Genomic DNA, 15,598 nt, shown 5'->3' on the forward strand with positions numbered 1-15,598 from the left:
TTTCAATTTCTGGAGTGGGAGGGAAACAAATCAAAACAAACTGTAATTGAAACATCTGTACTTCAGACCACTTAATTTCTTTTTATGTCTATCATAGATTTTTGTAATATTCTGGGAAATCAATCCTGTTTAATTGATGTGTGTTTATTTCCAATTTTAAGGTCATCAGATCATCTGTTGTGCAGAAAATGGAGCTAATAAAAGAGCTCTTGTCAGCCAAGCGAGGGACCAGTGAACTCACTGTGAATACAGCAGAGCTGAAAGGAGACCTTGATCTGGCCAAGACACAGATTGGAATGACTGAATCACTTCTCAAAGCTTTATCTCCTTCAGACACCTTAGAGATCTTTACTAAACTAGAGGTAGCATGCCACAGATTGTGTGTATTTTACACATTTGTTCATAATTTCTCTCCTGGTCAAGTGTTCTTAAGTGTTCATCCTGTGTAAATTGTAGACTACTGGAATAATTCAAGTGAGGAGCCTGGCTTGAGTATTTCCTTAAGTTGCCAGAAACATGGAAGAAAAGCCTCTTTTTCCTGGAATTATCAGATATATTTAACCCTTACAGCTGTTGGAAATGGTTAATCCCAGGCACTACAGCACTATTGCCACTCAGGGTATGTTCAGGCAGTAGTGCTTGTTTGGATTGTCTGTTTTCCAAGACTGGGTAAGACACAGAAGATGCCTTTGTGCCACCTGAGCCTGGCTGCAAGGAGAGCTCCCAATAGACCCAATTTTAGCCCAATATTTGCTGAAACTCGAGCTTGGAGGCTTAGGCTGGCAAGATTTAAACCTCCTGTGGAGCAGTGAGTGGATTATGTGCATTGTGGGTGTCAGATCTCTAGTGTTTGGGGCAGTGAAATCACAGTCATTGGGGGAAAGACAGAGTTTTTAATTAATTCTCTAGCTCCCTCTAAGTTGCCTTTCAGCCCATGGGGTCTTGACACACAGAATAAGGAATTTAGGGGGTGGAATAATGCCTGTGGGAGCTGAGACATAGTTTGTAATAAGTATTCTATGCTCTGGAACATACAATGGTACTATTCACATATCTATTCTATGGGATTATTTGTGCATACAGGTGTACACACACTGCTCAAGGAGAGTTTAGTGCTTATGCCTACCTACTGATGGCTTTGTTAAATGCCAACATAATTTAAGAAATTATTTTTACACACAGTAAGGGCTAAACCCCTTTGTAAAACTCTAGTTTGTACTAAAGCAGCTCTGTACAGTGAACTTCTGCTTGGCCTTCAAAACTTACTCTTTAAAACTTCTGCTTTGTTGTTTGGGTTTTTTTTTAACCTTAGGAGATACACCAGAAAATTCTGCAACAAGAGCACCTTGTGGCATTACTCCAGGAAGAGACAGATTGTCCTGATGTGGATGAATTAAATAAGCAGCTTAAATGTGTCACTGATTTATTCAATAGCAAGAAACATGTTCTTCAAGATCACTTTATGGGTGTATTGGATCGTAAGTGAACATATTCAAATTATTTACCTTTACAGGTTTGACTACCACAATGACTTAAAGGTTGTGCAATTATTTGGTTAGGTGTCTGAAACTGCTTTGATATCCCAAATTGCCTCAGGGTTCTGAACAAGATAAGGATTTGCAGAAAAATGGATTTTGATCCCAGAAAACCACTCAGTCTGAATCAAAGTATTTGTTTTCTTATTTTTGCATTTAAAAAATTAGATAAAAGAAATGTGAAACATAATTCAGGAACAAGTGTCAGAGTATTTAATTTTAAAAATACAGAAATTCAATATTTTAATTGTTTCCAGTTGTTTTTTATTGCAAATTAGTTACAAGAATAAATGGTGTAATTACTCTTTGCTTTAAGTAGACTCAGGATTATACAGGTGGGAAATTTGGCCCAAAGATAGTCTAATGTCTTCAAATGTTTTTTAAATAGTATTAATCTGTGTGGAAATGAGAAGAGTTTCCACTAGGCTATTCCAGGTCTTGTTTACCCAAACTGCTGTGTGTGTTAGCTAATGTTAGCTAAAAAAATAAGAGCTGCAGCATTTTCAGTCACATGTTCTGTAGTAAAAAGCAACCTTTGACAGTAGCACTGATCAATGTAATTGTAAATTGTCTGAAATCTTCATGTTAAACAGGATTTTTCTTTTACAGAATGCAATTAATGAAAAAAAAATTGGAATGTACCTTTTGTTTTCAGGTCAGTGCAAGAATTTTAATGACTGGTTCAGTAGCACTCAGCTATCTCTGAAGGACTGCTTTGAGCCCTCAGAAACAAAATCCATACTGGAAGAAAGACTACAGAGGCTAAAGGTAAACTATTAAAATACTGTAATTTCTAAAGCTGATTGTTCTTGAAGTGTTGCTGTTTTCACCTATGAGGCTGTTCTTGGGACTGAATTCAGCTGCAGTGGTTTTGTAACTGGAGGTTGAAAAACATCTCCTGTATCTTAGAGCATTAGGAAAATAAGGGCAATGAAAATAAAACTTAATCGAAATGAAGTGTCAGTGTTCAAGTTCAGACAACTTGGGCAAGTGAGAGGCAGGACAGTAGCTGATGAAGGTCAGTGGACCTTGACAAGTACTTCAGTGTGCAGGGCTGCAGAAAGTCAAATATGTAGAGAGTAGCATGAAATTCTGACCCCCAATGGACACAAATGTGAAAAAAATTTGCATTTAATTTGTTGTAGAAAGATTTTCTCTCCAAATCAGACAGAATGAACAGAAAACAGATGGAAAAGCCACAACATCTGCAAGAAGCAATCACAATTAAGCAGCAGAAGGAGATAGAGTGATGTCAGTGCTAGATTTGGATGCTGCTTGCCTATTTCTGTGTGTACCAGTACTGTAGAGAAGAGAAAACGAGTCATCAATTCCACTTTCTCCTTATTTTACAAACAGCAACTTTTCCATTTGCATGTGCAATAGTCAGCAAACTGTGAATTAACATAAATTCTTTCTCAGGAGTTGAAATTGCTGGGAAGAAAACCACTGGTGGAGATAATAGGAGCTGAAAAGCTCTTGTAACATAAATATCTATTACACTGCAGCAAATCTGACAAATGTGTTTGTGTTCTTTTCCAGCACTTCCTGACATCTGAAGGCAGAGATAGAGATACCCAAGAGGTCAAAGCCTTACTGAATAAAGTGAAGCCCTACTTGCCCAAAGCAAGCATTAAGCACCTCAGCAGTCGTGTGAGAGATCAGGAGGCAGAGCTGCAGAGGTTGATCTCCAAATGCCAGAAAAGGGAAAAGGAGCTTGGTGCCTCTCTCCAGCAGCTCAGTAGGTAGGGAGCTAATCTTGTGTCTGACATTTGAATCACAAGTGGTATCAGATGATTCATTATTAAACAGCCATAGGGAATGGCAAGCAACCCTTCTTTCTTACAAGAGATGGTATTTTAATCAGATGTTTTGTTGTATGTTCCATGTGGGTTGTTTTTTCAGTTTCATAGCAGACCTGTATGGAAACTATGGACAATTTCAGTGACATGAACAGAGATGGTTCAAATTAGGCTTATGTTTAAAATTTTGCCTGATCAGACACTATATAAAAATATAAAGATATAAAAAATATATATAATGAAATATAAACATATAAACATAGTGATCAGACACTATATTTATGGTATTTTTTCAGCAAAACACTGCTACCAGCAAGTTTTAGCCATGTGATGCCTCTTATTTTCACCTGAGTCTCTATTTGTACCTCCTTTAGCCTTGAAGAAAGCAGCATGGCCTTGGAAGAATGGCTCTCTGCTCAGGAGGAAAAAGTAAAAGAGATCAATAAAGATGATACAGAACTTGAAGATGTCTATAAAACATTATTAATGCAAAGGTATTGGGTTTTTTGGTCTCTTTCTAAGAACTGTCTTCTAAACGAGATTGTTCTATGTTGTTACAAAAAACAGATGTTGATTTTTTTTTTTTTTTTTTTGTTTTTTTTTTGTTTCTTATTTTTCAGGAAACCATTTGACTCCCTGGCTCAGCTATCAAATTCCTTGGGGGAGGCTGGGCTGACAGAATATGAAACCCTTTCAGAAGCCAGTAACCTTATTAGCAGGTACCATGCACTGATAACACGTGTCAGTGAAATGGCAGGGAATACTGAGAGACTTCCAGTGGAAGGACAACATTTTGAAGACCTTGCCCAGGATGTTTCTTGCTGGATCAAAAAGCTTGAGGAAGCTCTTAATCAAATGAGGTCACAAGGAAGTGAGTTGCCATCAGACGAAAGGATTAATCAGATAAAGGTATTGTGTTAAATATATTCCTTTTTCACCTTCCACCTCAAGCTAATGCTTGATGAGTCAGTACGTTCTGAAAGATGCTGTCACTACTCATGGACTGTAGTTTTGTCATTTGAGCATTTTTTCAATTTGTCAGCACAATATGGGTCTTCTTTGTAGAGAATAATTAATAAATCAGTTTAATTGTCCCAGACTTTGAAAATTAGATGATCTATCTGTTTATGTGTCAGCTATGTAATGTATTAGAAGACTTGAAGAGCAGTGTAAAAAGTATGAAAAAATAATGGAAGTACCTTTTCTTTTGTAACCAAAATAATCGTATATGCACTGCTTCTGCTTCTTGTTTAATACAGGCAATCACAAGTCTCAGAGATGAAGGTGAGGCCAAAATACAGAGCATGGTGGCTCTAGGAGACACTGTATTGAGAAATGAGAAAAATAAGAAGCCAGAGGTTCAGCAGGCTATTTCTGAGCTCCAGAAAAAGTGGGAAAGTATCTGTCAGCTGGCCACTGAATATAGCAGGTAATGTGGAATTTGCCAAGAGGCAATAGAGATCATTTACTGCTATATTATTGACTTTTTTCTCTTCTTCCTTCATCTGTTCCATCAACTTTCTCTTCTTTGGGAGCAGAACGAGATTCACCTGTTTCTGTAGGTATTTCTGCAGAGTTGTGGAGGGGCAGGTCACAGTTTGGCCTGAATGGCCAGGTGAGGAATAGCCAGAAATACTTTCTGGTGTGCCATGAACAGCCAGGGAATCTTCTGTTTCCTCCTGTTCTTACTGAGCTCTCAGTAAAACCAGCACAGGGAGATGGAGCGTTGGCTGTGTTGGATCCAGCACAGCAGGATGCAGAGCTATTCACATTGTTAAAGACAGGAGAGGAGGTGCTCTGCATGCTTCAAGAGATGCTCAGGACCTTGCAGGATTAGGCTTGTGGACAGCAGATGCACCACAGGAACAACAGCAGTGAGGAGCTGGAACAGGGAACTTGATGCAGGAGCTCTTCATGTATGCGAGGCTGTGCTTTGTTTATTTGCCAAAAAATATGAATCTTGAGGGGCAGAAACCAAAACAATGAAACTTTGCTTTTGTCCTCAATTATCCTGCTGCACTTTACAGAATTGTATCCAGACTGTTTATTTGGATTTGTTTGTGTGGGATCATATCTTTCAATATTGGCATTTAAGTTCCATCTGGAAGATATCTGAGCTCCATCACTAAGTGTGAACATACAAATGTTACTTCTGTCTCATTGCATATTTCCTGTGGACAAATGCAACCTGTTCACCTGCAGCAGATCAGCATGCATGCTTATAAAGCACATAAAGAGAAATTCAATGTAAAGGTCAGGCAAGTAATCACTGGATTGTACTAACATACCCCAAATTATATGTGCTGGTTTTGTCGTTTGTATCTCTAAAACACTCCCCCGCCCAACTAAATGTGATGTGTTTCTTCTACAGAACATTCCTTTTCAGTAGGCTGTCATGGGAAGTCAAGGAAAGCATATTCATAATCATATTGTAGTTTTTTAAGCAGTATTTCTGCTGCAGTTAAGAGCAGGAGAATACAGAGCACGAGCATCACATCTCAGATGCTAGAAACTGTGGGTTTATAGGTTAAGGTTTAAGTGAGTTAGTAATTTGTCCTGCATTTAAGTTCAGTTTATCTGCAATAACTTCAGTGTTTTTCATCACCTTGAAAATTCCAGTCTGATCAGTAACTTAAAATCTGGGGAAGAAAGTATTCAGTACACTCAGGTTCATTCTAATGGTTGACTTGTTCACACTTTGACATTTTCTACGTAATCAATACATTTGGTTTTTTAACACTATTAAACACAGCATTTTTTTCTTAGCCCTGAAGAGCAGCTTCAGTGCAACAGGGAGCAATATGAGCAAAGCAAAGAAGATCTGAAACAGGCTCTAATGGAACTGGAGAAACAACAACAGGAGATTTTTGCCCTTCAGCCTGGTTTGGAGGAGAAGCAAGCTCAGCTGGCAAACTATGCTGACCTCCTGCAGAAAACAGAAGCCTTGACTTCCCAGTTTAGCAAACTGAAGAGCCAGAAAGAGCATCTCCAGGGCCACACTGTGGGTCCCTGCTTCACAGAGGCAGAGTGGTCGGAATTAAAGCACCAACATGAAAATCTACTCAGCCAGCTCCAGGTTGGGACCTCACTCTTTCCTTTCTGTTGGTTGCAGGTCTCACTGTTCAGGTGTTGTGGGTAGGTTTTGGGTAAAGCTGGGAGTGGAGGAAGTTCCTCTGAAAAAGGGCAGGAAGTATCTCCCTCTCTCTCTCTGAGGATAAATACTGAAACAAATGAAACCAAAGTAAATGTGAAGAACATTTTGTACCTGTATAAACAGATTTGGATAGCTATAATATGAAGCATTTGCTCTTACATTCTTCAAGCCACAGTAGCCTTTCTTCCTTTTGGAAGGATGATTTTGGAAAACATCTGAAAGATTATTTTCCAGCATCTTGCTTGTTCTTGGTTTCACCTAATGTAGTGCAAATTGCACTTGTACCCTGTGTGGCATTCTATCTCTTACGTTTCGTTCATTTAAAGAGAAAACATCCTTTTTACAAGTACATTTCCAACCCTTCTGCTTCCTGCTATTCATAAATGTTTGTTCATGATGGAGTCCATGATGTGCTGGGAAGAGAGCAAGATGGTTTTGTGTTTATTCTGTGGTTAGCCAGATATTTTATGGGATACAAGCAAGTTTGTTGTGTTGGTGAGGTCCTGGAAAAGCTGTAACAGTCTGTGGATGATTGTTTGAGATAATGGTGGACTAATCCTAGAAACTCCTTATTTCTAGACCATGATGCAGACATTTGAAAGCCCTGTTCAAGAGCACCAGCAGGTTCAGAGTATGGCAACAGGCCTGAGCCCTGAGCTGAAAACTGTCTCTGAGAAGCTTGCTGAGTGTGATGGTCCAGCAATGGAAGAGCCATCAGCTGAGCAAAATCAGTTGAAATCACAGGTATGTTGCTGTTTCTGTGTCATGGAGACCAACACATTTGTAACAGAGAACTGCTCATGGTGTCAAACTGAACAGCTATGAAACCTTTCTGAAATAAAAAGTATGTAATGTTAATTTATCGAGGTAATTGTATGACTCAAACCACTCAATGCTCTGGTGGGACCTTGACTGAACTGAAGGTTCAAGCATGCAGTTTGGTTGGTTAGGATTTTTGGTCTTTTCCTCTCAGGGCATAATGAGGAAAGAGATTATTAAATTTCGTGTTAGTAAGTGTCTTTCGTTTAGCCAGTGTGAAAATTTGTTTTAAAAAAGTCAGTGAGCCAAGTTCATTTTTATGAAGTGTCCTTCATGCATAAGTAGACATTCTTTTGCTCTTTGGCAGAGTGGAAATCAGTCTTGTAGCTGTGAGCCTAGAGAGCTGCTGTAGGCTGAAATCACAGCTCAGATATGGATCACTGCAATTCCCTGTCCTTCAGAACTTGCTGTACCTCTAAGAAGGAAAAAGCAATAGGAGAGGAGGCAAGGGGGGAATTACCTGTTCAGAACTTGGAAGGATCATCATGTACCACCATGTGTGCTGTGGGATTATTTTATCACTGTAATGCTTTTAGCTCCAGGTGTTCTCTGTGCATAAAAATGGCCGATGAAATTATTGGCTTAGCAATTGACTTTCTGCAGCAAACAGGTCTGCATGTACCTTTCAACACGGTTTGTTGTTCAAAACAAGTATTTATGATTTTAGAGGTTGACTTTAGATCTTAACAGAAGGTATATTGAGTGAAGATACTTTTCAAATGAAATGTTTTCTTCGTGTTCAAAGGAACAACAGGGACCTCTTAGCCGATGTGAAGACGCAGTAAAGAAAAGTTTGGTTTTAGCAGAAACTGTTAAACAAAACACCTCTTCAGCAGAACAGGAGTTTATTAAAGATGAGATGGAAACACTTCAGAGTGAGCACAAAGAAAGACTGGAAGAAAGACTTGAAAATGTCAAGCAAAAGAAGGAGAACATTTTCAGTGAAGCCCTTGAGTTAAAAGATGAGTTTGGTAATGAAATCCAAAAGGAAGATAAGGCAGATGCAATGCTGAAGAGAGAGACACGGATCACTTCTGATACTCCAATCTCTGCAGAGGAGACCCCCACAGCAGTGGAGCTGAAGGAGCCTTGGGAAATGAGTGATGTGAGTTTATTTGTTGACAGTAACAGCAATGGAAAGCTGGCTAAAGACATATCTCAAATGTCTTCTGTGTATTGCATCCTTAATTTCACTGAAATTAAACCTCCTGTAAATACAAGTGTATAAATTATAGAAGTGGAAGGAACTCTCATAACTTTTTATGGCAAGTCTGTAGCAAGCCAATAACATATTTAAAGCAGTGGTTTTCCTTTGAAATACAATTCCATTTAAATCCATGTCATTTTCTCTTGCCACTTACTAGAGCAGGTATCCTCAGTCAGGACACAGAGAGAAGTTTCAGAGATGGGAAAATGGCAGATGATCCTCTGCCTAAGAGCTTTGAGAGCTTCTCTTAAACCAGAGAGGCTTGTTTAGAACTGCAGCACAGTGTTTGTCCTGTTTGTTTTCAGAGAGAATATTTTTATTATTCAGAGGTTTGATGTTAAAATACAATGTTTATGGTAACACAAGCAGATTTTCTTTTCTATCATTTCTCTTAGGGTCAAGATGTAAATGGAAATATGTCTGAAGAGGAGAGGCAGAATGCTCTAGTTTTGGAGGAAAGCAGTGTACTGTCAGACAGCCCATTACAGGCTATCCATCACAGCAGGGACAGATTGGGGCAGGCTGTTCAGGTAACTGACAAATGTGTTTTAATATAAGTCTGTGTATATATATGTGTGTGTGTCTGTGTTCATTAGAAATCCATATGTAATTCCTTAAAATTTCTTGGCTTATGAAGGCGTATTTTCCTTATCTGATGAAAGGAATGATAAATTATGTTCTCTCCAAATCATCCCCTCAACCTTGCTCAGGTGAATGATGCAAAATCCACCACCTACCTGTGATTTCATAAAATCCATCACAAAATGGTTTGGGTTGGAAAGGATGTTAAAGTTCATCTAGTTCCAACACCCTGGCATGGGCAGGCACATCCACTAGACCGGGTTGCTCAAATTCCCATCCAGCCTGGCTTTGAACACTCCCAGGAATGGGGAATTTAAGAGGTTTCATCACTGCAGGTGATGAGAGGTCACTAACCTGGAACTGCTGATTTTTATGGGACCTCAGGACATTACCATTGTAAATGACTTGTAAAAGTGTAAATGTAAATGTGTGCAAAGCTAAGGGAATAATTTGGAATACTCCCTCATTGACCTGACCATGGAGAGATATCCATCCGAATATCGCAGTGAAAACTGTCCACACTGTGATTTCTGGAGAAGATGTCATATCTGTAGTTACAAAATGTGTCTAATCAGAAACTTCTAGAACCATATTAAAAATCATGTGAGCACTAATTCCTGTTTTACCTGTCCTGAAACTGTTTCAGATGGTTAAGATCCCAATATGGCAAATTGATCTGAGCAGGGGCTTCCAGCTCTCTGGGTTTGGGTTACCTCAGCCTTTTCCTTCATTCATTAAGCTAAACTGAAGAAAGAGTAGACAGATTATGGAGTGGGAAGTTTCTTAGCAAATTTTGTACTCTGACTTTCACTGGTTGCAAACATTTTGCATTTTTCAAATCAGGGAGAGACTGATAAGGAGAACCCAAATATGAACAGACCTGACAGGTTTCAAGAGGATGTTCTGGACAGTGCAGTTCTGGGTGGTGAAACACATCTGGAAAGACATCAGGATGGTGTTGTTATTGAAGGTGGTGAATCTAGGGAAAAAACCCATCCAGCACAGGTAACTGGACATGAGATTACACCAGGGGGGTTGAATTTGAGGGTGATGTATCCAGTTGCGATGAGGATGATACTGCTAAAAAAATTAGTAAGAAAAGCCTCAATTTTATACTGAGCTACTTTAGTCTGATGTGATACTTAGTGTGTGATAACTCACTTAATTCTTTCCTGTGCATTCAAAGTTAGTATAGAGGGAGGGTTTTTTCTTTAGTGGTTAGCTGAGACTCATTCCAAAGGATATTGCATTCCAAGTCACCTGGATGTATTGTGAAAAATCCTGACCATTTTGCTTGAATACTGTTGTTGTGCTTGACTTGCTTTCTAGATTTCTTGTTTACTTTGCATGTGTAAGGCTGCATTTGAGATGCTGTACCCTGTGTGGTGCATCCTGGTACAAGGGGAATTTTGACACCCAGAGCAGTGTTTAGGAGCTGGAGCCATAATGAGTGGGAAGAGGCCAAGCTCCTGTTGGAGATGAAAAGGCTGACAGGAGTGTTGTTGCTGTCATCCCTTCCCTGAAGAGGGGAGGTGTTATAGAGCCAGACTCTTCTCAGAATTTCAGTTTTAGCAAACTCTGTGAGATACTGGAACCTCCATCCAGCAAATCTCCAGATTAACCACAGGACTACCCTGCCTGGGTTTCTAACCACTCTCTGTCTACAGTGCAAGTCCTCAGGAAAAAGCTAAACCTTTAAAACATGCATTCAAGACTGTGCCCAGAAGCACATAATTCAAGGTCCCTGCTTAGAATAATGAAATATGAACAGTGTCAGTCAGAACACTTGCAATTTATGCTAAAAATTTATAACAAAATTACAGCACTGCTTCTTGTAAGTGGTTTCCTTTGCAATAACTTTGCTCACAGTAAATTATGAAGTGTAATTATGGTTTTCCTCATCTAACTATAATTATGGGCTTCATAACTTTCTCATCTCAAGCGCTGTAATTACTACTCGGCAGGTTTGATTAGAGCTTTTTGATTACTGGTTTCTTTTGTTTTTCTTACACCAAAAGGAGGAACCTAGTGATGTTGAGAATCAGTCATATAGAGAAGATGGGGGGCAGGTTCAGCAGAAGCTGTGCCAGAAAGGTCAAGTCCTGGAATCTGCAGCAGCTGAGAAAGATGGTCTGGGATGGAATCCCCCAGTTCCTGCACAGGTAACCCACAGTCTGTTATTTCAAGGGAAATGTGCCAGTTGTTCACTTTTTGTTTCCATATGGGCTTCAGCTGGAGTTCTTTTAAAAGAAGAGACAATTACATCAAAACCAAGACCATTGCATATAGATCTTATTTATATCCATGATAGTTTTGAACTTCATCCAAAGTGCTTGCCATGTCCTAATTTTCTGTGGATCTGTTCAGAAGAGAGTTCACCCTAGTTTTTAGAGCCATCATAATCAATCCTTATGATATTTAGATTTTCCCTTCAAACTGTTAATCAACACAAACTTCATTCTATGTTATTACAGTCAGTTATGATAGCTCTGCCATTGTAAGGAAGGCAGATCAGGGAACTGAAATCCAAGGGTGTTTCAGCGTTAGAAAATAAATGAAATAAAATAGAGAAAGGAGAAGGAATTCAAGTTGAATTAATGACAAGTTACATTACTGAATGACTTTATTAAGTCTACTCCTCTTTAAGAGTAAAGGAGTTACATCACAAGTGCCCTGTGACTGCTGATCTTGGACACCACATTCTTAATTTGAAGGTAGGGCTCTGTCTAATCTTCCAGGTCAACAGCTTCCCTGTCCATGGGCAGGTCTTACCTGGGATTTGCACATCTGCAGAATCTCCCAAGGGTCCTGGGACTTTGAAGAAGTCCCTGCTGACTGGAAGCTAGCAGTGTTATTTTGATTTCCAAAAAGGGTGTGAAGGAAGATCCAGGAAATACAGACTTGTTAGAGTAACCTCAGTTCCTGGGAAAATTATGGAGATCATGCTGGGTACTACTGAAAAGCATTTAAGGAGCAATGCAGTCACCATAGAATCATTTAGGTAGAAAAAAACTTCTAAGACTACCAAGTCCAACCATTAACCCAGCATTAAGCTCACCACTAAACCATGTCCCCAAGTGCCACAGGGACACATCATTTAACTTCCTCCAGGGATGGAGACCCACCACTGCCCTGGGCAGCCTGTTCCAGTGCCTGACCACCCTTTCAGTGAAGGAGTATTTCCTAAAATCCAGTCTAAACCTCCACTGGCACAGCATGAGGCCATTTCTTCCTCTCCTGTCACTTGTTACCTGGCTAGAGATCAACCCCACTTGGCTACAGCCTCCTGTCAGGGAGTTGTAGAGAGTGATAAGGTCTCCTCTGATCCTTCTTTTCTCCAGGCTAAACCCCAGACCTGTGCTCCAGACCCTTCCCCAGCTCCATTGCCCTTCTCTGGACACACTCCAGCACCTCAAGGTCTTTCATGTAGTGAGGGGCCAGAACTGGACACAGAATTTGAGGTGCAGCCTCCCCTGTCTGTATCCATGGAGGCAGTGCCACAGTGTGCAATGAGAGCATCACACAACAAGGAGAACAAGTACACAGCAAGGTTTTTCTGAAAGACAGGACACTTCTCTGTGTCTTTTGATGTCTTGATATTTCAGTCTAGTGAAGTGGATTTCCTCCTTTCTGTGTGATAGTTTAGCTGAGTTTTAATGCTTACTTCAGTTCTATGGCACTCCAAAGTCTCTTGAGATTAAATCTTATGTCTGAATTGATACAACTGTTATGGTTATGTACACAGAGAAATTGAAAAGTTCTCCAACTGACTACTTCATGAGTGGCCTCTTCAGTTTTGACTGAAAACCAAGAGTTCAAATAAAGAGAACTGTTCTTCTCTGATAATGTGTACTATGTGCTGTATGTTTCCCACACTTGAAAGAAGGTGTATTTTGCATAGTTCATGACACATGAAGGGACAGATGAGAGTGACAGCCTACAGTGATAGCTGGCTGCTTCTAGTAAAACAGTGTCTAAAGTACCAATACATGAAGTTTATCAGACAAGAATTTTTTTTACTGTTGCTGATTTTAGATGTTAGTACCGTGGAGAAGCTCACACTGCAGTAATATCTGTGTGTTTGTATGCATTCCCTCATATAAATTTTATACATGGAACAGATCATCAGATATAGACAGGGAAGGGAAATGCAGAAAGATTTTTTAGGGATCATCATGTGATTCAGCTAGCCTGTGACCTTTCATTTATGATGCTGTCTGCAGTAGCTGAAGGTGATGTTAAACCTGCCCCCTGCCCAAGAACTTGTCCTTCTGTCGTGGGAATCAGAGGCAGTGCCAGGGACTGGCTCTGGAGCCTCCTAATCCCTCCCCACCCTGGTTGAGATGTGACTCCCTACTGCTCTCATCTTACCCCAGATTTTGGATAGCACTTGTGACAGTGGCAGCCATGGCTTTGTGTCACAGCCAGGCTGCTTCATGCATGAGCTGCCCTGTGAAGAGCTGTTGAGGTGTCCTGGTGAAGAACACAGCACTGTTGTCAGGGCAGGTGCTGAGCAGAAGGAATGCAGGTGTGAGGAGAGGATAAAGTTCCATGAATATGTAAGGAAGAGAGGGAGAAGACACAAAAAACCTGTGGATTTATCAGTAGCAGAGGTGGGTGCAGGAGGGAGGATGTTATTTGAAGGTGAGGATGTCAGAGTTTCACTAGAAATGATGGGCAGAGATTTCAGAGCTATCTGAGCAGTGCTGGCAGTGGGGGGTGACAGCAGGGGTGGTGGACAGTGATGGAGCTTCCAGTTTGTGGGTCCTGATTGATCCACAGAGGCTGTGGGGGAAACCATAGCAGAATTTAATAGCCCCAGCATGGCTTAAACATGTGAAGCAAAGTGCTGCAGTCAGAAAACTTTCTGGTTTAGGCTCTTCAGAAATAAGAATCTTGTTTTGTGTTGTAGGACACAGGTGCAGAAGTGGTTGTCCAGAAGGAGCTATTTCCCAGAGTGCAAGTAAACAGTGAATATTTTGAAGAGGAACAAAAGGTCAATGAGCTAAAAAATGAAGTGGCTGAACTGGATATGGTGCTTATAAATGAGCAACTAAAAGAGCTGGAGGTATGGAAACTGCAAACCATTCCTCATTTTTAATGTAGTGATACACTTGCAGAATTGTGACTCACTTGGGCAAACCAAAGCTGCTGCCCGTAGCCTTATCTGAGTTTTAACTGCATGATTAATCAGTTTGTCTGCAAACACCATGCCTTGATGCATGTCTATGTAAATCCCATAGTTTGTCCTGCTCTTCCAGAGTGCAGTGATACACCTATGGATGCTTCCATGATGGGCTCCTTTGCTTGTGGATGGGCAGGAATATGTTTGTAGGTGAATGAAAATTTATCTGTATTTCGTGTTGAAATCTGAGAGTCTTTAAGCACATCCTTTAATCCCTTCTCTCTCTGTGGTGGGCTTGATTGTAGAATTTAAAAACTGAGCTAGAAACCTGGAAAGCAAAGTCTGTGTGCCATGGTGAAGAAGCAATTCCCAATGGAACAGGATCAAATGGAGCTGAGCTGCAAACCACAGAGCCCTGCTGGGACAGGCTGCTCCAGGAACTGGAAGCTGTTAAGGCAGTGAAGCAGCAACAGTGCTGTTTAATTAGTGAATACCAGAAAAATCTTTCTGCTGCACAGTCCTCCATGAAAAATTTGTCAACAGAAAAAGATAACATAAAAATGTAAGTATAGTGGAGGGGTTTGGTTAAGAGGTTCTACGCTGAATTTCGTGACATGCTTCAGTAATGCTCAGACAAGAGCATGGAGTTACATCCATTTCAAGAGGACTCTTAGAGGTTTGTAAGTTTGCAAACAGAGTTAAGCAGAAGAATTTCTGGTGGCTCTCTGCTCTCCTTAAACAACATCTCCTCCCTTTATTCTTTAGACAAAACAAAGAAGCAGTTGCTGGGCTAAAAACCTATAAAAATCCATCTTGAAATATTTTTTAAGAAATGTGGCAGATGTGAAATACTAATTTTTCTTTAGGCACTCATTAATTCTAATTTTTTATTCAGAATGAAACATTTCTTTATTCTGAAAGCTAACTTTACTTGTTAGAAAAAATTCCATGTAAGTAAGCAAGCAGTAAGTCAACACTACCAATTCAGAGGTAACCAATGCACAAAACATATTTACTCTGTTTTGTGATTAGTCTTCAAAACACAGAACTAGTTTGTCATGGCAATGTACCAAAGTAATTTGAAAACATTTAAAACTTGTGAAATTGTTAATTTACAGCAAAGAGATTTAAACAATGTAATAAAAATCCATCTGCTAAATGTATTTTAGATCAGCAATTTAAAATACTCCTGGAAATAAAATATGAGTAGATTCATTTGGAAGAGTTTACCTTGGATGAATGAAAATTTCTCGATTTTTTTATAGCCAAGTTTTATCTTCATTGTCAAACAGAAATTACTATAAAATGTTGTTCTTTCACTTAGAGAACACTTGTTGCTGATTTTTAAAATGAGGGCTACATTCTCTATTAGTAGAC

At 39.8% G+C, this 15,598-nt stretch overlaps 1 protein-coding gene across 3 annotated transcripts in view; it reads left to right on the forward strand.

Annotated features, from left to right (window-relative positions):
- SYNE2 (spectrin repeat containing nuclear envelope protein 2) overlaps positions 1 to 15,598 on the forward strand; it is a 179,467-nt gene that overhangs the window by 65,426 nt on the left and 98,443 nt on the right. For all 3 annotated transcript variants that reach the window (XM_077783923.1, XM_077783922.1, XM_031504904.2), the window contains 15 exons: positions 162 to 362; positions 1,313 to 1,478; positions 2,191 to 2,303; positions 3,075 to 3,277; positions 3,709 to 3,828; positions 3,955 to 4,243; positions 4,594 to 4,763; positions 6,101 to 6,410; positions 7,068 to 7,232; positions 8,053 to 8,412; positions 8,910 to 9,044; positions 9,940 to 10,101; positions 11,115 to 11,258; positions 14,009 to 14,164; positions 14,527 to 14,783. In XM_077783923.1, the coding sequence (XP_077640049.1) occupies positions 162 to 362; positions 1,313 to 1,478; positions 2,191 to 2,303; positions 3,075 to 3,277; positions 3,709 to 3,828; positions 3,955 to 4,243; positions 4,594 to 4,763; positions 6,101 to 6,410; positions 7,068 to 7,232; positions 8,053 to 8,412; positions 8,910 to 9,044; positions 9,940 to 10,101; positions 11,115 to 11,258; positions 14,009 to 14,164; positions 14,527 to 14,783 (2,951 nt within the window). The remainder of the gene's footprint in view (positions 1 to 161; positions 363 to 1,312; positions 1,479 to 2,190; positions 2,304 to 3,074; positions 3,278 to 3,708; positions 3,829 to 3,954; positions 4,244 to 4,593; positions 4,764 to 6,100; positions 6,411 to 7,067; positions 7,233 to 8,052; positions 8,413 to 8,909; positions 9,045 to 9,939; positions 10,102 to 11,114; positions 11,259 to 14,008; positions 14,165 to 14,526; positions 14,784 to 15,598) is intronic.

The sequence above is a fragment of the Lonchura striata genome, chromosome 6, assembly GCF_046129695.1.
Source record: "Lonchura striata isolate bLonStr1 chromosome 6, bLonStr1.mat, whole genome shotgun sequence".
Lineage (NCBI taxonomy): Eukaryota > Metazoa > Chordata > Aves > Passeriformes > Estrildidae > Lonchura > Lonchura striata.